The sequence below is a fragment of the Podarcis bocagei genome (genome assembly GCF_964188305.1).
Source record: "Podarcis bocagei genome assembly, chromosome: 17".
Taxonomy (NCBI): domain Eukaryota; kingdom Metazoa; phylum Chordata; class Lepidosauria; order Squamata; family Lacertidae; genus Podarcis; species Podarcis bocagei.
In genome coordinates, this window is record NC_138143.1 from 4,460,494 (window position 1) to 4,482,707 (window position 22,214).

General features: G+C 46.3%; 1 protein-coding gene across 2 annotated transcripts in view; it reads left to right on the forward strand.

Moving 5' to 3' along the window:
• Positions 1–21,916, forward strand: part of SLC6A8 (solute carrier family 6 member 8) — a 41,753-nt gene extending 19,837 nt beyond the window's left edge. For both annotated transcript variants that reach the window (XM_081177210.1, XM_081177211.1), the window contains exons 8-13: positions 5,641–5,753; positions 5,922–6,059; positions 8,542–8,644; positions 11,647–11,747; positions 14,659–14,829; positions 16,132–21,916. In XM_081177210.1, coding sequence (XP_081033336.1) covers positions 5,641–5,753; positions 5,922–6,059; positions 8,542–8,644; positions 11,647–11,747; positions 14,659–14,829; positions 16,132–16,275 — 770 coding nt within the window. In that variant the 3' untranslated portion in view covers positions 16,276–21,916. The remainder of the gene's footprint in view (positions 1–5,640; positions 5,754–5,921; positions 6,060–8,541; positions 8,645–11,646; positions 11,748–14,658; positions 14,830–16,131) is intronic.
• Positions 21,917–22,214: the final 298 nt, after the last annotated feature.

The following is a 22,214-nucleotide window of genomic DNA, read 5'->3' on the forward strand; positions in this document are numbered from 1 at the left end:
TTATTTCCCATGCTTTGCGCATTAGTGTACAGACATTGAAGTCCATTAATCATTCCCCCGTGTCTCTTATTTAAGGATTTTTTCCTCCTCATAAGGCTTAGTTTACAGACCCTTAATCATCTTGGTTGCCCTCCTCAGCACATGTTCCAGCTTGTCAATATCCTTAAATTGTGGTGCCCACAACTGGACACCGGACTCCAGGTGTGGTCTGACCAAGGCAGAATAGAGCAGGACTATTACTTCTCATGATTGAGACACTATAATTCTGTTGATGCAACCTAAAATATCAGTAGCTTTTTTTTTTTTTTTTTTGCGCTGCTGCATCACACTGTTGACTCACGTTAAGCTTGTGGTCTACTAAGACCCCTAGATCCTTTTCACGTGTACTATTAGCAAGCCAGGTACTATTGTGCACCAGGTTATTCCTGCCTAAGTGCACAACCTTACATTTGGCCCTACTGAAATTCATTTTGTTACTTTTGGCCCAGTTCTTCAATCTGTTAAGGTCATATTGAATTCTCATTCTGTCTTCTTTGGTATTAGCTACCTGCTAGTTTGGGGGTCATCTGCAAATTTGATGAGCATCCCCTCAGTTCCATTATCCAAGTCATTTATAAAGACATTGAACAACAACCAGCTCAGGACAGAACCCTGTGGCACCTCACTTGTCACTTTTTTCCAGGATGATGAGGAGCCATTAATGAGTTCTCTTTGGGTTTGATCAGTCTCCCAGCAACAAATCCACCTAACAGTTACCTCGTCTAGCCTGCATTTTACTAGCTTTTCCACAAGAGTATTCTGGGGGACTTTGTAAAAAATGTTACTGAAATCAAGATACACTGCATCCACAGCATTCCCCTGATACACCTAGCTTGTAAATCTTTTTTTAAAAAAAGAAATGAGATTTGTCTGGCATGACTTGTTTTCAAGAAACCTGTGCTGGATTTTACTAATCACAGCATCCTTTTCTAAGTGCTCACACCCCTCCTCTAATCTGCAGGAACCTCACCTGTTCTCCAGGAATTCTCTAAGATTATAGACAGAGCCTCTGAGATTACAAGCTCTTTTAGTGCCCTTGGGTGCAGCTCAACAGGCCCTGGAGATCTGAATTCGTTCAAAGTAGCAAGGCTGCAGCTTCCTTCTTGTGTCGTTTATTCTGTTATCACCGAGTTGGGCACTGCTTTCCTTTTGGGTGAAGACAGAGGCAAAGTAGGTGTTGGGCAGTTTTGCCTTCTCTCTTTGGTTGGACTCCAGCTCTCATCATGCCCATCTAGCATTGCCAATGGTCAGGGATGATGGGAGTTGGAGTCTAACAATGTTTGGAGAGCCACTGGTCTCCCTTGCCTGTATTAACATGTTTGGAGACCAGCAGGTCAAAGGTGTGCAGGTCGGAGCTAAACAGTATAAGTTAAGAGCGTATGCAGATGACCTAGTATTGACTTTGCAAGAGCCAAACACTAGTACGAAAAAGGTTCTAGAAATAATACAACAATTTGGCCAGGTAGCTGGATTTAAGTTGAATAAGCAAAAAACTAAAGTTTTAGGGAAAAATCTAACAGATATGGAAAAGGAGAAATTTCAAGAGGAAACAGGTTTGACTGTGGTCAAGAAGGTGAAATACCTAGGGGTTTATTTAACATCTAAGAATGTGAATTTGTATAAGGACAACTATGAAAAATGTTGGTCAGAAATTAAAAAAGATCTAGAAATATGGTCAAATTTGAAACTGTCAATGTTAGGCCGAATTGCAGTAATTAAAATGAATGTATTGCCTAGAATGTTGTTTTTGTTTCAGACCTTGCAGATTCTTGACAAGATGGAATGTTTTAAGAGGTGGCACAAAGACATCTCGAAATTTGTCTGGCAGGGCAAAAAGCCCCGAATTAAATTTAAAATATTGACTGACGCTAAAGAAAGAGGGGGTTTTGCCCTGCCGGACCTAAAATTGTATTATGAGGCAGCAGCTTTTTGCTGGCTGAAAGAATGGATGCTCCTCGAGAACACGGACATCTTGGATCTGGAAGGTTTCAATAATGCTTTCGGTTGGCATGCATATCTTTGGTATGATAAAGTTAACAGTGCCTTTAAAAATCACATTGTTAGAAAAGCATTATTTAATGTTTGGATAAGATATAAAGATCTATTGGAAAATAAAACCCCTAGATGGGTGTCACCAGTGGAGGCTAAAGCAGTGAAGAAACTCAATATGGAGGTCGGATGGCCGAAGTATTGGGAAATCTTAGAACAGGATGGAGATAAATTCAAACTACAAAGTCAGGAGAAATTGAAGCATAAAGTAGAAAATTGGTTCCAATATCGCCAAATAATGGAATTTTTTAAACAGGATAGGAAAATCGGTTTCCAGGTGGAAAAATCAAAATTAGAGACCGAATTGTTAGAATCCAATACTAAGAATTTATCTAGAATGTACAACTTGTTGTTGAAATGGAACACACAGGATGAAACAGTTAAATCGGCTATGATTAAGTGGGCTCAGGATGTTGGACATAACATTATGTCAGCTGACTGGGAATGGTTATGGAACACCGGTATTAAATTTACGGCATGTAATGCCTTAAAGGAAAACATTATGAAAATGGTTTACAGGTGGTACATGACCCCAGTCAAACTGGCAAAAATCTATCATTTGCCCGACAATAAATGTTGGAAGTGTAAAGAGACTGAAGGTACCTTCTATCACCTTTGGTGGACATGCCCGAAGATAAAGGCCTTCTGGGAAATGATCTATAATGAAATGAAAAAGGTACTTAAATGTACCTTTTCTAAAAAACCAGAGGCCTTCCTCTTGGGCATTGTCGGCCAATTGGTGACAAAGAAAGATAGAACTTTCTTCATGTATGCCACAACAGCAGCAATAATAATAATAATAATAATTTATTATTTATACCCCGCCCATCTGGCTGGGCCTCCCCAGCCACTCTGGGCGGCTTCCATAAAAACCAAAAATACAATAAAATATCACACGTTAAAAACTTCCCTGAACAGGGCTGCCTTAAGATGTCTCCTGAATGTCAGATAGTTGTTTATCACTTTGACATCTGCTGGAAGGGCGTTCCACAGGGCGGGCGCCACTACCGAGAAGGCCCTCTGCCTGGTTCCCTGTAGCTTTGCTTCTCGCAATGAGGGAACCGCCAGAAGGCCCTCGGCGCTGGACCTCAGCGTCCGGGCAGAATGATGGGGGTGGAGACGCTCCTTCAGGTATACTGGACCGAGGCCGTTTAGGGCTTTAAAGGTCAGCACCAACACTTTGAATTGTGCTCGGAAACGTACTGGGAGCCAATGCAGGTCTTTCAAGACCGGTGTTATATGGTCTCGGCGGCCGCTCCCAGTCACCAGTCTAGCTGCCGCATTCTGGATTAGTTGTAGTTTCCGAGTCACCTTCAAAGGTAGCCCCACATAGAGCGCAAGAATACTTATCGCAAAGTATTGGAAGACACAAGATTTACCTACTTTGGAAGAATGGCAGATGAAAGTGATGGACTATATGACACTGGCCGAGATGACAGGCAGAATCCGTGATCAACGAAAAGAGACGGTGGAAGAAGAATGGAGAAAATTTAAAAGTTATCTTAAGGACTACTATAAACTTAATGAATGCTAAAATGTTCTGGTTTCCAGAAGTAAAAGGGTACAGGGATACAAGGCTAGATTATAAAAGAGGACTAAGATGACAGAGATTAGAAAGTAACAACTGGGAGTTGCTAGTTGAATTATGGACATTGGGATGCAGAGAGGGGGGGTATGGGGAAGTCCAAGAAAAGAGGTTTATGAAAATATGTTTGAAACTATTCATGTATGTCTGTTACTTTTTGTGTTTGTTTGTTTTTCTTAAAAACGTTGTAAAACCAATAAAAATTTTATTAAAAAAAAAAAAAAAGTATTAACATGTTTGGAACAACAACTAACCTCTAGTAAAAGGGAGCTCATATTCTGCACTGCTGCTGATTTTAGTTAGCACATAGTTTAGAAGTCTTCACCTTCTCGTGTGTTTTTTTTCCTGTGCTAAGAAAACATTTCAACCTGACTGTTACTCGATAGAGTTCTAGGACACCCATCTCAGGAAACACCTTTAGATACCTTTGGTTTGTGGCTACTGGAGATGGAAATGCACTTAATTATATGAGGATACCAAAAGAGGAGAGATTCTTTTACAGTGGAGGAAATGAGTTAGAGGATCTTCTTCATATCTCTTTATTTATCCAATTTATGATCTGATGCAGAAATAATAACAAAAAGGGTTTGTTGCATATGACCTGTCCAACTTAGGTTTGAATTTATTTATGTTGTGAATGGGATTAATATTTTGTCCATTTATAAGTACTCTTGTTGTTGTTTTGGCCTTGCTGCTGTTAAAGCTAGGTATGGATTTACTATATATCATTTTTCTTGATGACCAATTACAAAAGTTGGAATTTAAGTGTTTTGATTAATTTGATTTCTCTCCCCCCCCCCGCCCATCATTTTAAATACACTGTTTTGTGTTGCTTTTAAAGATGCTGTTTGTGAGTATTTCTTTTGTCTTATCAGGGGGTTGATAAGGGGGTTGTTTTGTCTTGGCAGGGGGTTGTTTTGTCTTGGCAGGGGGTTGGACTCGATGACCCTTGTGGTCTCTTCCAACTCTATGATTCTATGATTCTATGATCAGTGATAAAACACCATTCTTGGTATTCAACTAAGTTTTGCTCAGACCAGGCATATTGAAATTAATGGACCTAACTTAGTCATGTTCATTCATTTCATTGTGTCTCCTCTGAGTAAACCATCGTTGAATGCCATTTCACACTTTGATAGTCCAATTTGGTAAAGAAATAAATTTATGATTGATTGATACTGTGTTCCAAGAAAAGCTAAATTCTGAGACTTCTGCGGATTTATATTGGCTTATTTTGCATAACGGATGGTTAGACCCTGCTTGTCACGAGAAGGGCAAAAAGCTACATAGCAATCTGAATAATGGTGCTTTTCCTCCAACCCTCCCTCTTTCTAGTTCGCAATATCTTAGTATGTGCTGCCCACATCCTTCAAAGCCCATAAGGGCTTGAAACTGGTTTTGTTTTGAGGGAGGAAAATGAAGGCTGAGATCCTTTGGATGCTGAGTGTGAAAGCCAAAGCCCACTCCAGCACTTGCATTGCACAACAATAAAACTGTGTAGGGATAACCAGGACTGCCTGAACTCAGCAGCCATCGAATTCTGGTTTGATGCCAATGTAGTAGGTCCAATAAATTATTCAAGTCAATCATGCATAATTTGCTCCACTTCAAACCGGAGGAGAACCAGAGAGCTGTGTAGAGCTCTGAGCTGGAGTGGCCACCTCATTTCTGCAGCCCTGGTAACTAGAGGCTTGCTTTATTGTTACTAAATGTGTGCCAGACATTTATAGAGATGGACTTCTGCCCTAGCTGCCAACATCAGTGCTTGCTTGGGGTACATGTGACTGAGGCTGGTAGTCAACACTAGTTCTACTCAGTAAACCCATTGAAGTTAATGGGCATCACTAACTAAGGTTTCTTAATGTCACTGGGTCCACTCTTGGTTGAATACAGCCCCAACTTCCCTTAATGGGAGCCACATGTTCCAGCATTCTAAGATTGTCTCTTCCTTCCTCCCCTCTTCCCAGGGCCTGGCCTGGCATTTATCGCCTACCCACGAGCTGTCACTCTGATGCCTGTCGCTCCACTCTGGGCTGCCCTCTTTTTCTTCATGCTGCTGCTCCTGGGCTTGGATAGCCAGGTGAGAGTTTGGGGGCGGGGAGGGCAGGGCGGGAAGTGGCCAAGAAGCAGAGTGTTTTCATGAAGGAGGAGGGGAGGGCAAAGCAAGCACATTGCCCGACATCTTACTATTTTCCTTCCTTCTTTCTCCAATCGCCTTGCTTTTATATCTCACTCCCCACCTTCACAGTTCGTGGGCGTTGAAGGCTTTATCACTGGTATCCTGGATTTCTTCCCAGCCGCCTACACCTTCCGATTCCAGCGAGAGGTCATTGTGGCTGTCTCCTGTGCTGTCTGCTTCTTCCTTGAGCTGTCCATGGTGACCGAGGTATAATACAATAGAGGACCTCCCTCACTATGACCTTCTCCCTGCACAAGCATCACTGGAATGAATGAGGAGGACTTGGTGCAGGAGATTTTGTTTATGTAGAAGATTTATACCCCACCTTTCTCTCAAAGATCCTCAAGGCGACTTACAATCCATTGCAATAAGATTTGTGCACACACACATATCTCCTAAAATCTACATAGTCCTGGCAGTCCTTAGCTTTCCTTTGCTCTGCTCTCCCAGGGCACTGGAACAGAGTGTTTCTTTCTGAAAGGATAGGAGGAAAGAAGCTCCCTGCTGCTTCTCCCTCTCTGGCTGATGTGTGGTGCTGATGTTTCCTTTGCCCTGATGTTCTTCCAGGGGAGCAGAGAATGCAGCTTCCTAGTTGCCCTAGGTCTCAAGTTCCCAGTAGATTGTATTCCATCATCCTTTAATGGCACCCAAAATCTGTGGTCCAAGGTCGCTAATATCGTTGCTAGTAAATCTGGACTCCTCCTGCTGCTCTCACAGTCAGATCCAGAATACAAGCAAAGAAAAAAAAAGTGTAGTAAAATTTTAATTGCCAATTATTCCCAAACACATGCTAGAACAGAACAAAGCAAAAAGATGCATTGATATGGCTTTCAGGCTGGAAAGATTTGAGTCTCTGTTGTTCTACTTGCTGGCAAAGTGGCTGCAATCTGCCTGCAAGACTTTAGATCTGAGTTATGTAACAGTTCAGGTTTAGTGAAGCTTATTTTGCAATGCATCTCAGGACTTACGTGGAATCCAATTGTTGCTGAAGTCTTGTAAGAAGCCCAGCTTAACCTAACAGGGCATGTTTTGCAAGGCCTTAATTTCCAAAAAGGGATCTATAGGGGCTCCACTCAGTCTAGGTGTTTCTCAGTTATTGTTTTGATGACTGTACACAGCAGCTGAGGCGCCTTTACCTTGATCTATTAAGGCTGGCTCACCTTGTGTGCCATTGTCCAAAATAGACTAATAGTCTTGCTCAGGGGAGCTACGCAAAGGTATAAGTGACCTGACAAAGAGATCTCATTGCAAAGCAGGAAAGGGGTTGGCTTTACGGTCAGAGAGTATAGGCAGATCTGGCAGTGAATAGCTATCAGCTGAGGTCAGACAAAAATTGACACAAGATCCTGGAGCTGCCAGGGGCCTCCTGCTCCCTCTTCACGCCCCTGCCTGATTAAGTAGCTTATCAATGGCCTCTGCTATGCCTTTGTTGCCACAACTGCACCTGCCAGCTGTCCTTTACTTAAGTGTGCAAACAGATGGGCTTAGAATCAATGGCCGCTGTGCTCTAGAAGTGCACTCACCACTTCTGGTGGCTGTTGGGTGTACCTATTCCTTTTCAGAACCAGGCCCAAGGAAAACCGTTCAGTGAGTTGGGAGCAACTGGCTGTGCACACTACTGATTGTCTGGTGGCTTAGACATCGCAATACCACTCCCCTCTCCCCTGGGCAATTTTTGAACTTAAAAAAACCCTGATCTGAGCTTTAAAAAATAAATATTGAAGCACAGTGCTGCACAAACATTTAATTGAAAATATGTACAGGTGATGCTTAAAAAAAAAATGGTGGACAGCCCACCTGAACCATTGGCAATAAGGCTGCAGTCCTAACCTGCTTACCTTGGAGCAAGCCCTGTTAAATTCAGTAGGACATACTTCTGAAAGACATGGTACGGGTTGTACTGGAATTCAGTGTTTGAAGCAGAGGCAGTTATGTCTGTTAAGTGCAGCAAGAAGGTGGCCGCTCCTATTTTTAGGCACAAACCCTCTGCTATGAGATTCCTGAACTGTGTGCCAGAGCACATTAATTGTAATCAGAGCACATGACTGAGGGTGAGGTGAGGTTCAAAAGACTAAGCCATCAGGTCAGCTGCAACAAGCACCCTGTGATCATGTGGGCAGGGAGTCCTTTATTGACAGTCTTCCCTTGGTGCCCGTATTTGGGCAGTGACATCACCCTGAAGAAAGGAGTAAGGACAGCCTGGGATTCCCAGATGCAGCCCGTCCTGCAGCCCCTGACAGGTGCAGGGGAATCCCAGAAGCACCACTGTTGCCACAGGGTGTGTGTACATGGCAGGAGAGTGCACAATTTATATTCACCACCTCAGGCCTCTGACAGGCCTACCTTCTCTTGCCACAGACCCCTTTGCCTGTGGGCCAGCCATCCTCTTCAGCACCTGCCTCCCCGCACTGCTGCTCTTCCTTTCTCCACTCCTTGCTGTCCCTAAGCAGGAGAAGTGGGTTCCCAAAAGCAGTGCCAGGAAAAGAAGCGTTGCTCCTGCTTTGGAGAAATGAGCTGCTCTGAACCACTGCTAAGAAGTAAGGCTGACCCCCTAGTTAGAAGAATGGAGGTGTTTCAGGAATGTTGAAGGGAGGTGTGGGATGGTAGGAGCCAGGTGCTGGGAACAAGAAGCCACTGGATAAGCATTTTGTTGTGCCCTGCGAACCTCACACCCAGGCCCTCCACCCAGGGGGGTATGTATGTCTTCCAGCTATTTGATTACTACTCGGCAAGTGGCACGACCCTTCTGTGGCAGGCCTTCTGGGAGTGCGTAGCAGTCGGCTGGGTTTACGGTAAGATCAAGTTGTATCTCTGTTTGGAAGAGTGGGGGGAACTCAGTTGGCTAAACAGAGAAGCAGTCGCAAATGTTGACACTGCACGCTGGTCCACCAGAATGCCACATAGTTGTCACAGATGTGTACAGGCTGCACTCTGGATAAATTGGAGAAAATGTTTCTAGTACTCTTGGGTGGAGAGGGAGACCACTGTTGCGTTTAAGATGGGTGCCACCTTTGGAGAGAGATCACTTACTTATTTGTAGCAAACACCGGGCAGCATAAAGGACACAACCTGCCCCCCCCCCCCCCCGTGCTACCTTCAAAGAATTCCCAGAGTGATTTAACAATCTATTCTTTTCCCCAGAGAACTCTGAGAATTGTAGCTCTGAGAGGGGAATAGGGGTCTCCTAACTACACTCGGCACCCTTAACAAACTACAGTTCCCAGGATTCTGTTCCTAGTGACACAATGCTGCTTTAAATGCATAGTGTAGACGGGACCCCAAACTGCATGTGGCCAGGGCAGACTCATGTTTTTAAACATAAATGTTTTCCGTTGGCTTGTGGGGAATTGAGGGGCATTGAGTCTGTGTGTCACTGAGCCTTTCCACCTGCCTTATCCCCACCTGGCACTGTTTTCCAGATGGGGAGAGGAAAAAATCCTCTGGGGAATAAACTGCAGGGATATGAGGGCCAGATCAGGAGTGAGACTCAGCACTGCTTGGGGGTTGGAAGTCACAGACGCCCAACATACTTTGCAAGTGAAAGGAGGATGTTTTAATGTGATTTTAAAACAAAAACAAAAAACACTGTTGGCCAGAATGCTCATTTGTATTACAAATTATTCTCTTCAGCTTTCTGTCTTGTATTTCATTTTATTTATTGCATTTATATGGCACCTTTTCTCCAGGGAGCTTTTGCCTGCAGTGTGCAAGAGACTCAAAGGGATTTAGGCCTCATGTGTGAAAATGCCCTTTCAATTTGCACCAAGGGAGCCAACAGCCATGGAGTGGTGTAATTTGTTTACATGGTCAACACTATGACAGCCTTGGTTTGAAACAGCAGGGAAAATGTCAGTCTAGCAAATATATGGCACAAGGTCACTTGCCACAGATTTAAAGCAAGGGCAGCCAATGCTGTGTCCTCCAGGTGTTTAGCTAACAAGGTGCCATGTTAGCTAAAAGGGAAAGGGACCCCTGACCATTAGGTCCAGTCGTAGGCAACTCTGGGGTTGCGGCGCTCATCTCACTTTATTGGCCGAGGGAGCCGGCGTACAGCTTCCGGGTCATGTGGCCAGCATCACTAAGCCACTTCTGGCGTACCAGAGCAGCGCACGGAAACATTGTTTACCTTCCCGCCAGAGCAGTACCTATTTATCTGCTTGCGCTGCCGTGCTTTCGAACTGCTAGGTTGGCAGGAGCAGGGACTGAGCAACGGGAACTCACCCCATCGTGGGGATTTGAACTGCCGACCTTCTGATCGGCAAGCCCTAGACTCTGTGGTTTAACCCACAGCGCCACCCACATCCCTACTCCTGCTTTAAGGGTTGGTCTCATGCTAGAACTGTTCCTGGACTTTAGACTGCCAGTGGGGCAAGCGGAAGGTCCCATGACCGGATGCGTGTGGGGAAATACCCATGGATAGCTAGCTTGGCAAAGGAAAGGGCAGACTACCATTCTTCTCCTTGCAAATGTGTTTATTCCTTTGTAAAATATATGAGGGAGCATTTCATCATCAACCCCACCCACATCTGGAGCCTAAAACAACCCAGGAACCGTTTCCCAGCATGTTCTGCTGCTCATTTGGACTGGCTCTAACCACTGGCGGAGGAAGGGGTGGCGGGTGCGGTCTGCCCCAGATGTCATCCCTGAGGGGGGTGACATCACCGCCCGCCCCCCCGGGATGCTCACTCCGCCCCCAGGTGCGCAGCATGTGTGCTGCTCCAGGTGTCGGAGCAGTTAGCTCCACCTCTGGCTAACGCACACCTAAACTCCCTTACATATTTCATAGTCTGAGTGGCTGAAAAACAACAAAAGAGTGGATTTCACAAAAGGCCCCTGCACACTCCATTGCAAAGGGAAAACATTAAGCACCTTTCCCCCACATAAACAATACCTCATGCCATAGGTGTCAACTCGCTGGGGCCCTGGGTGCCCAAGCACCCACAGAATTCCCCATGAAGGGGCTGGGCACCCACAACTTTTGGTGCCAGGGCCATGCACGCTGCAGGGCACTCATAGTTGTGGGACTAAGCTGCACACTTCAGCCATCATAGTTAGAAGCACAGTGGGGCAGTTAAAAGGGGCTGAATGGTAACTATTCCACATGAACATGCTCACTTAGTGATTGTGTGTTCAAGGTCAGGGTTAGCATTGTTCTGGCTTAATGGGTCGGGAGCAAAACGAGGTGTGACCTTGTGTGTGCAGCAAATGTGGGCAAAAGTTGAAACTGGCATGTTTTGTTCTGCCCCATCCCCAGTCATAGGTGTCTCTACTTCCCTTTCCTCTCTGGGCTCCTGGGCAGAGCTGTGCCCTTGAAAGGTTCCTGTTTTATCTGTCGCAACTAGGAGAGGGAGGAGGGAGGAGGGAGGAGCAGGCGAGCAGGGCTGCCTACGTGGGGCCAAGGGCTTTCCAAGAGGCTCCAGGAGGGATTGGAACAAATAATCATAAACCTTTGCTCCATCTCAAAGAAGCAGCATTTCCCTTAAGACAGCCTTTCTCAACCTGTGGGTCCCCAGATGTTGTTGAACTACAACTCCCATCACCCCTAGCTAGCAAGGCCAGAGCTCAGGGATGATGGGAGTTGTAGTCCAACAACATCTGGGGACCCACAAGTTGAGAACCGCTGCAAGAGTACTATTGGCTGAGGAGCTACAGCAGGAGAGGGCTATTCCCTCCTGCTCTCGCATCAACACCATATGAGCTGCTGTGGGAAGCAAGATACTGGCCTGGACAGTCCTTGGTTCTGAGCCAGCAGGGCTCTTGCTATGCTCTCATGCGCTCTCCCAACTTCCTCCAGGTGCCGATCGTTTCATGGATGACATTGCCTGCATGATTGGCTACCGGCCCTCCCTGTGGATGAAGTGGTGCTGGATGTTCCTGACTCCTCTCATCTGCCTGGTAATTCTCCAGGGTGGGATTCTAAGGGGGGAGAGTGGTGTGGGCCGTGGATTCAAGGACATCTCTTGTGTGCCAGTATAAAAGCTGTTCCTAGCTTAACTATTCCACAGTAGGATTTCTGGGCCTTAAACTGGTGGATGACAGGCAGAAATCCAGCAGAAAATGATTCTCCTGTGTGTGAATCCGGCTGCCACTAAAGACACACAGGAAGGGAACTGCCTCATACTCAGGTTCATTGGTCCATCTAGCTCAGCTTGTCTGCACTGACAGGCAGCAGCTTTCCAGGGTTTCAGACAAGGAACATTCTCAGCCCTACCAGGAGATGCTGGAGATTGAACCTGAGATCTTCTGTGTGGCAAGAAAATGCTCTACCCCTGAACTACAGTCTGCCTGCAAGTCAGGTGGCTGTCCTGTTCCTGAGCAAAAGCACTGAATCATTTGGGGAGAAATGCAACAGGTGACACTTTTGCAGCTCAGAGCAGAGTGGCTGCCTTTTTTTGCTGACCCTGCTCACATTTTTAGCAGCAGCCAGGCACACACACACACACACACACACACACACACACACACACACACAGGGAGATTTAGTGGCTCAAACTTTTCCAGGCATAGCGATAAGTGGTAGGAAAATGAGCAAAGCTGAGGAGGAAAAAAAGAGGTGTGTGGCATGACACACACAAATGGTGCTTCAGGGATGCAAGACTGGGCAAAAACATTTTGATGCCTGAAGCAGAAAACCCAAAATGACACATTTTCCTTCCTACTAATTAAGCTGCTGCAAAATCCCCTGGGGAAGTTCACCTGCAGAAAACTCACTGACATTACCAGGAATTACTGTGATCTTCTGCCACTCCTTTTCAACAGACAGAGACTGGTGCACTCAAACTTCCCAAGGGATTGCTAAGGAGGGAGAAGGTGAATGCACCATTTTGGATCTTCTCTCTCTGGCATTCACATGTCATGGAGTGACAACTACATGGTGCATTTGACCTGCTTTGTCTGCCTCCCCGTCTGCTGCCCCTAACTGCGCCCAAAGTCTTTTGTTGGAGGTGGTTGCCTCCCCTTCCTAGGTCATGGTGAAGCCAACTCCAGACAAAAAATATTTGCATCTTCTCCGTAGTCCCATTGGCAGCTAAATGTAGAGCTACAGCTGTTTTCAAGCAGGAGAGTGCTCTGCATTCTCCTCTCAGAATCTATATGTCCCCATAAAACCACATACACCCAATTCTTGCTCTCTTTCTCTGCCCCAACAAAACCACCACTTCAGATGCCCCCCCCCTCGGTGCCACCACTGATTTGGCTTGTCAGGTTAGGGAGCTTGGGAGCTAAAGGGTGGTGCCAAGAGGTGAGGCCTGGTGGAATGAGGCACAGCCTGGTGAGGGTGCGTAAGGGCACCTAGTGGGCTGTGCCCAGTGGATCAGGACTGCAGCCTCACATGAGGGGAGAACCAAAGTTCTCATCTCATCAAAATATTGATGCTTCACACCTGAAATCTAACAACCCTTACCAGTGAGGTAATGGCTGCTAGACTTCTACAGATTCCAAACAGATTTCATACAAATGTAATGTTGACAGAGAGGCGAGGTGTGAGTTCTTGTTCACAGAGGCTGGGCAGACACCATGACACATCTGACAAGCAACCTCTGTAGAGGTGCCCTGGAACCTAGCAGAGAACTGGGTTCAAATTCCAGCTCAGCTGTGGCTCTTGGCCTTCCTTCATGCCTGCAAAACAGGAATATTAGAATCATAGAATCATAGAATTATAGAGTTGGAAGAGACCACAAGGGCCATCGAGTCCAACCCCCTGCCAAGCAGGAAACACCATCAGAGCACTCCTGACATATGGTTGTCAAGCCTCTGCTTAAAGACCTCCAAAGTAGGAGACTCCACCACACTCCTTGGCAGCAAATTCCACTGTCGAACAGCTCTTACTGTCAGGAAGTTCTTCCTCATGTTTAGGTGGAATCTTCTTTCTTGTAGCTTGGATCCATTGCTCCATGTCCGCTTCTCTGGAGCAGCAGAAAAACAACGTTTCTCCCTCCTCTATGTGACATCCTTTTATATATTTGAACATGGCTATCATATCACCCCTTAACCTCCTCTTCTCCAGGCTAAACATGCCCAGCTCCCTTAGCCGTTCCTCATAAGGCATCGTTTCCAGGCCTTTGACCATTTTGGTTGCCCTCCTCTGGACATGTTCCAGTTTGTCAGTGTCCTTCTTGAACTGTGGTGCCCAGAACTGGACACAGTACTCCAGGTGTGGTCTGACCAGAGCAGAATACAGTGGCACTATTACTTCCCTTGATCCAGATGCTATACTCCTATTGATGCAGCCCAGGATTGCATTGGCAATATTAAATCTGTCCCAATACACTTTGCCTCCTGCAAGTGGCAAACATGGGTCTGCACACTCAGGCATACACACTTATAGCGTGCACTCTCTAAGGATCACAAGAATGCTCCCAATCGCTTTCCATACCCAGGTGCTGCTGCTGTTGTGAGCAGCTTTTTGCAGATGGAAAACCTGCTTCTATCAACAGTTGTGACAGCAAGCAGCCATTGTCCACATAGTAAGGTCACCCGAAGGAAGTGGCTGCAATCTTGGGTGCCTCCCGTGTGTCTGATTGGGTATGTAGAGCTGTGTGAGCCACGATGGCAAAAACCCCATGTGTGGACACCTTAGAGAACAACTTGAATGCTCCCTAGAGATAGGTCCATTCACCAGAACATGGCCAAAATGTTAAAGAGGGATACCAACATTTTCATTCTAAGCAAGAAAAGAAAGGAAAACTGAAAGGTTTGGAGGGGAGGTGGGGTTAGAAAGCCTGACTGCTGTAGGAATGGAAGCTGCCACAAGGCACCTGACAACCACTTGATACCTCTCTGCCCCCCCTTCCCCCCACTTTTCCAGGGCGTCTTTCTTTTCAATGTTGCCTACTACAAGCCATTGATCTACAACAACAGCTACGTCTACCCCTGGTGGGGAGAAGCCATCGGCTGGGGCTTCGCACTATCCTCCATGCTGTGTGTCCCTCTTACTGCTCTCTACAAGCTCATCCGTGCCAAGGGGACACTGGCTGAGGTGAGGCTCCTTCCCAGATCTCCAGAATGGAAGAGACCCAGGACTCCCAGGTTCAAGGGGGTGGGTTTGAGCCTGGAGGGTGAACATCCCACACTTGACCAGGGGTGTGCCAGGGGGAAATGCATGCTGAAGCACTCTAGCCCATGAGGATTGCAGACATGTGCTCAAGCCATGCATGTTTCAACGCCCACCTGCCCCAGTGCGCAGCAGCCATGAGTTGTGCCAGAAGGGCCCCTGCCCCTTGCCAGCTGACCCTGTTGAGCACTGACTGTGGAGGGCTCCTGATTTCTTTGGGTCGCTGCTCCCCTGCTCCTATAGTGACTTGTCCAGGTCAGTGATCTGATCAGTTTGCAGAGGCTACTATGGCCACAGCCTGCAGCCAGCCCTCTCCTTTCCTCCTTTGGTGCCCCCCCAGCTCCTCCCTCCTGAGATGCTTCTCAGCAGCCGTGGCTTAGACGGCCATGCTGCCTGGGCTGCTTGCTGATCTGATACCGCCAGTGAGAGTCCTACAGACATGCTGGTGCTTGTTTCGTTTAGAGAATTTGAGGCACTTCTTAGGCACATGGAGCCTTCTCAGTTCACTTAGTGCATTGCCCTTTCACCCAGATTTAGCAGGCTAGTTTTATTTTTCGGTGCTTCTGCCATTTTTAGCACAATAGCCGTAAGATGCAAAACTAGAAGAGGGGTATAAGCTTGGGAAAACATCCCATTGCCACCCACTTGCCTGCCTGCCTGTCCATTTTGTCAAAGGCAGATCTGGAGAATCGTCTTAAGGCTGTAGAGAGACAAATATCAAATTAAAGCATATAAACAGAAAAGTAGAAGTTTTGACATTGAATGGCTCAAGGCAGAAAAACTCAACCCAAAAAAGAAAAATACTGAGAAGGGATACTTCAGGGATTGCTGCCACTGTAACAATTTGCTCTGAGAGCTCTGGCTTGAGTTGAAGTTACTTTGAGTCTTCTGTAGCTGTTCACTCTTCTGCTGACATGATGGGGGAAGTACAGAAACATTCCAACTTCTGCAAAGTTAAGAGAAAATGTAAGCACAGTGTGTTTAAGGTTAGGTGTTGGTGGTGGGAAGGGGCAAGGAAGAGAGCAGCACTGCTGAAGCCTTGGCCATCCTTTGAGAGAGAGAGTGTACGTGAAGCCCATGTCAGGTTAGTGTGCTGCTGGGGGCATTGGCTATGAGACTGTCAATGTCTCTAGTAGTAAAGGGCACAGAGAATGTATTATGTGCAAAAAAGCATGCATTTGTTGAGTTTCTACAGGTCTTCACTGTCTGTTTCTCTCCACTCAACAGCGCTGGCACCACCTCACCCAGCCGATCTGGGGGTTGCACCATCTGGAATACAAGGTGCCTGAATCAGAATTTGGCGTTCTGACCACCTTGACTCCTGCCTCAGATGGGGGCAGCAAGGCAGTCATCCTGGAGAGCGTCATGTGACCAATGCTCGTCCACTGTTCTCCCACAACAAGAGGCCACAAGAGGTCTTTGTGCCACTCAACCCCTGGCTGCCATTGGGGGGAGGGGAGGGGGAGGGGGGATACAGTTTACCTGCCATGTGTGGAATGGGGGGGGCGGTGCTCCCTGCTTGTTGGGGGGAAAGGTATTGCTGGTTCTTTATTCACTTCCCACCTTCTCCTCTCAGGGGCCAGAATGAAGCCCAGCTGGGCGAGAGGGAGAGCCAGCCCCTCAGATCTCTGAGTGGAGGGTGGGGGTCCTAAAGGCCATAGGGGTGGGGGGTGGGGGAGGGAAGTGGGGGGAGAGAGAGCCTTAGATTTACATTTTTTAAAAAAGAAAAGTTATTTTTTAAAGATAAAATATTTTAAATTTCTATATATGCATTATATATCTCTTACCTATCTATATTTAGCCAAACACACAGGAGGGAGAATTCCCTCCCACCCAAAGGGATCCAGAAGTCCTGGAATTTTATTCCCAGAGCTCTCTGGGATCTTAACGGGTTAGATGCAGGACGCCTGGGTTCCACTCCTGCTCTGTGAGAGGAGACAGTCAAAAGAAGCAGGAGGGGGTTAAAAAAGGGGTGCTGTGAACCAGGACACCTGGGTGCGACCCACAGTGGCAAGTGGGGGAGCCATATCCAGCAGCTTGTGGTGAGCAGCCGGGTCCCTGTTGCGTTGAGGTGGCAAACGTACCCCTCCCTGCCTCCAATGGCCTGTGTGGAATAGCCCTGCCGTCCCCAGGGGGAGGCAAGGCATAATGTCTGACGTCCTTGATCCCACTTCCTTGACCAACCACAGTGTTACGGGAAGCCCATTCCTCTGCCCCAACAGAAGCGTTTTGTAAAGCAGCCAGCCGCAACCAGGCCCTTGGGCTGAGGTTTACAGTGCACAAAGGAACTCTTTTATATCCCTGACTTCTCCCCTGCATTAAGCCCGGGTGCACAGAACTGCTCTCAGATATACCAGCATCTGATTCAGAAGCAAACCCTGGCATAATCTCTGCCACAGGATGGCATAAATCTTTGGAGCTCTTTGTGGGAAACTGTGTTTAACAGCATTAGAAAGTTTCCTCAAACTCACTCTGAGGTATTGCCAACCCCTCTGTCTTCCCCTGCAAAGAACAAACCCCTTTCGTAAATTTCTGGCCGCCTGCAGGTTCCCAACACCTCCTAAGGCTCCCTGCTATTAAGTCACTCTATTATTCAGACATGGCAGACTGATCAAGGGGAAAGTGCAGCAGGCCTCGGCCTCTAGACTCCCTCACGTGCTACATTTCTGGGGCATACACCTAAAAATGTAAAGTCTGAACCTGACAGACAGGTGTTTGCAAACTTGGGTACCATTTAGGTACAATGGTCAAGGCACTGGGATTGGCTGCAGACACTTGCTGGCTGCTCCAGGTTCACTGTTTGGGTCATTCATGTGACAACTAGGGGGGTCCCTTTTTGAGGTTCAGATGTGTTCTCAAATAGTGGCAACCCATGTTCATTGGTGCCCACACAGCTGATTGGCAGGAACAGCATGTCGACCGTGGGAGGCGGAGGTTCTTGATGACCAACAGTTCTGCAGGTGCCCCACCCCTTGCGCCAGTGTATCTTAAGGAGCGCTCTGAAATCCAACTTGTGAAATGATTTGTGGGAATTTTCTTCCTGATTGCTGGAGTGGGGTGGGGTCAGACGACATGTGGAATTCTCCCTTAACTTAGATAAGGAACCCAGGTGTCCTGTGTGTCCAAGTCAAGATTATACTCAAAATCCCTTAACCCTGCCTGACAGGATCTGACCAGTTTCCTGTCTCTGAAACAAGTAGCTGGTATCCCTCTATGCTTAGCTTCTCCTCCCACACTCCCTCAAAAAAATATGTTTGCTACGCTTTTAATTTGCACATTTTCTATGACAGAGTAAGAGATAGTATGTGTGTGTGAGAGAGAGTGATAAACTCACATACTTATACATATATCTCAAACAAGCATAACTTTAACAGTACAAAAAGCTTCTCGCGTGTATATTTTTATTGGAAGCACTTATAAAAGAAAGAGAAATATCTAATTTTCTTAATATTTCTGCAGGTTGTAAAAAAAAAGCAGAGACAAAGAGAGAGAAATCACAGAATTTTATTTTGTGACAAAATTATAAATATTATGTCTATATTTGTTTCATAAATACATACATATAAATATATATATATATAATGAGATTAAATTGCATAACAAGCCAACCTCATGCTACAGGGGATTGGGGTGTTTGGAAATTGTAGCGGGGGGGTTGTGTGGAGTGGGTGGGGGAGGGATGTCAGTGTAGCAAATAACAGTGGGGGAGGAAATGTGGACAGGATTATGAGGGTTACACTGTGTTTGCTGCACTAGCCAAGACTTGAGTGATTTGTTCCATTCTCTGCTGCGTGTAGCTTGCTTTGTCTACACTCCTAATGTATAACGTGCACTTAATGTGTTAACTGATACTTCACAGAATAGGTACCACCTCCTAGCATGACAAAAATCCTGCACAGAAAGCTAAACAGAGCCTCCATGATCACATGCTGTATACCTTTAAATTGCACACTCTGAGGAACAGAGGAGGGGTGTTGTCTTCATGAGCAGCCTGTGAGCATCTCAAGGGCATCTGCCTGCCATCTGTTGAAAACAGAATGCTGGACTAAGGTGGACCTGAGGTCCAATCCAGCAGGACTCAAGCGGTTATGCTTTCTTTCAAGCAAGAAAAAGCATGCAATGTTCTTGTGGACCACATCTGACAAGTCACACGCAGAGACATACCTACAGGTCACTTAAATTGGCCCTTGCCCAGGGGGGCAAAATTCACACCTGTTGACTCTGGCTCAGAGTGCCTAGGAGCCCCCCCCCCTGCCCATCTGCACACTCCCTGGGCCACCCCTCCATTACTCTGGGCAGCCAGGCATGGCACGTCGACTCCTCTGGGTGCCTCGGTGGACCTCTTTGCCAAGGGTGCAAGGGAGCCTAGGAACGCCTCTGATTACACGTGTTGCATTTTGCTGGGTTCACAGCAGAATACCACTTGTTAAACATGACATTCTACATGCAAGTTGCATGCAATTTCTTTCCTGAAATGTGCAGGAGATTTGCCAACATAACAAATTTGCCAATTCTTAACAAAATGCTCTTTAACACCAGCAAATTTTATTTGGGCAAGCGCTTTGGAAAACCTTCTCCACCTCCTCCTCTATCAAGTTGTTTGCTTTTAAACTTCTGCTGATTATGGAATTCTCAGTTGTTTAATCACATGCCTTTTGAATGATTCATTTTAAATATATTTGCATGTTACCAAAATCTCAATATAGGTGCCTTTTTGAGATGCATTGTAAGTATAAGATCTGTGACTCCCTGTTCGAATGAAAGGTCATATTTTAATGCTTTCCTCTACCATTTCCTATTATGGCACAGCATCAGAGCCAAAATAGCCTCAAAGACATGTGCTGTTTGTTCTCAGTCCCAGCAACCAAAATCTGCCCTCAGCACCTAAAATTAAACCTTACAATCCTATTTCTTATGCTCATGGTTCATGGCTGCTCAGGTTCAACAACCTTTATTAACATGGACTCCCATTCTGCATTTTGCACACACTTGCCTATATGAATTCTTACAACAGCATCTTTTCAATATTTTAAATGTTTTTGCATGCACACACAACCACATAAACTTTAGTCTGAGCACTGTACAAGTGGGGTAGAAATTGTTTTGTTTTGTTTTTAATTATTCTACCACCACTCCTCAAATGGAAACAGTAGCTTCTCTCCCTGCCCCCGTTCCCCAATAATTATTGGAAGAGGGAGCCTTCATGTATTGCTAACTGGCTACAAAATGCAAATCTTTCAAAACATTCTGTATGGGAAGAAGAGGGAATATTGTATTAAGAAACACAAATTTAATTAACAAAGGGACTCACTCAGCAGTGAACACCACCTTGGAATGGAACTAGGTGCTGGTGCAGAACTGGTTGGCTCTCAAGAGTTGTTTGGACATTTCCAGGAGATACTTCAGATTCTCTCCACCCACCCCACTGTCCTACCAGCATGTCTGTTGATTCTTTCTTTCTGAGGAATCTTGCATGCCCCCTGGTCCAGCCCTACTCTCTCTGCAGGTGTTCAAACATCTTGCCACAACAGTTGCTGGGACTCTGTAGACACCTTGTGCTTTCTGAGTCATATTCTGCTGCTAATGACCAAGGTTCCTAGCATAGGACATTGGAAAATAATCAATAGATGGGAGTAACCATTCTTCATCAGCTCGGGCCAGCTGGAGATTGGGTCATGCTCCATGCTATGGTCCATCCTTCCTGGTCCCTACCTCCTGCCTATGTACATTGCACTTTGGGTAAGGGGATGAGGGACAACTTCTTTTCCCAGCTGGAAGAGGCACCAAATTGTAGGCTTGTACAGCTCTGAACTATGTACTGGTTTTTGGTTGGGGCTGAGCTTTTCACCTGACCTAGGAGCTGCATATCCTTTGCCAAACACCCCTCCCCCTTGTAACGGCTCTTGTCGGTTCTTCATCTCACCCCTGTTACCGTTTAGCTATGTAACACAGCCTCTCCTGTTCATCTCCTGAAAACAACCTCTGACCCACCCCACACTGCAAGTAACAACTAACCCTTTGATAAAGCAGATGGAAGTCCTGGGATTCCTGATGGATGGAAGGGCTGAAATCTGGCCAGATTTTGCTTCATTTTTCAAAGGCCATTAGCTTCTGGCACAGATTGCCAAAGTGGGGCCATTGATTTCCTGTCTGTCCCAGACCAAAACAAACCATCTTTCCTAAGTGATGATAAATGCAACTGCCTTACTCATATAATGATTGGAGAGGAATTTGCTGGCCTATGCTAATGATGTAAATAGTCTCTTGTTGCTTTTGATCGTAAGACTACAGACCACTTTTCCTGACATTCTGAGCTATTGCACAGGATTTTTACACCCCTTTGTGTTTCCCTTACAAATTTGCAAGCCAGAGCAAAGGGAATAGGGCCCAAGAACCCAGTGTTTTCCACTCTTGAATGGCTGGGGATGGGGAATGTCAACATGGTATAGGAGGTGAGAAGTTGTTTTGCTAACAATGGTTAGTTCTGAGGATGAAATAACTGCTGTGCTCTTTAAGCCTGAGAATGCCAACCAGTTCCACCAGTTCCAGTTTCCATAATAACTGTGAGAGTTATTTCCCTTGCAACTGGGCCCAAAATTAGGGATTTTCCAAACACCACCACCTCTTCCTGCTGCTGCTGCCATCATTAAGATGTTCCAGATTTGTGAACGTGCCAAGTGTCTGCCCTGCACCCTCCTGCAAATTGAGGGGCGAGTGGCTATCAGAAGTCTCATCTGCTCAGGGCCAGGTTTCACTGGGAGAGCAACTGTTCCATCTTCTTGCACGCACACTCACGCCTGCATCGCCAGAGCCGTGGGAGAACCCAAACACAGTCTTCCAGGGTTTCAGCTTTAAGTCCACCAGTGTTGTCTCAATGCCAGTGTTGTCTCAGACCTTCTCCTTCGCTTCCTACCCCTCAAGTCCTGCCCAGTGCAGGTTATATACTGTCTGTGATTTTTGTGCTAACTTTATCATGGAACATAGCAATAAAAGGAACCACCCTGATCTTCCAGCTGAATGTGTCTATGTTTATTGTGGGGAGCTTTGGTTGGGGGACAGAGGGAGGAATTCTGCTCATAAACCCACCAGTTCCCTTGCTGGGTTAGGAACAGAATTTTTCTCACACACAGCACCAAGCCAATAAAAATTCTGCATGCAGGAAACTCAAAAGGCTACTCAAAATGGAGGCTATAGATATCTATAACCTGAGAGATAGTTTTCACCACTTCAAGACAAAGCTTTGGGGAGAGCGATTTGTAGTAACAGGGAAGGTGTGAGGGAGAGCAGGTGATGGCCACACCAGGGAAGAT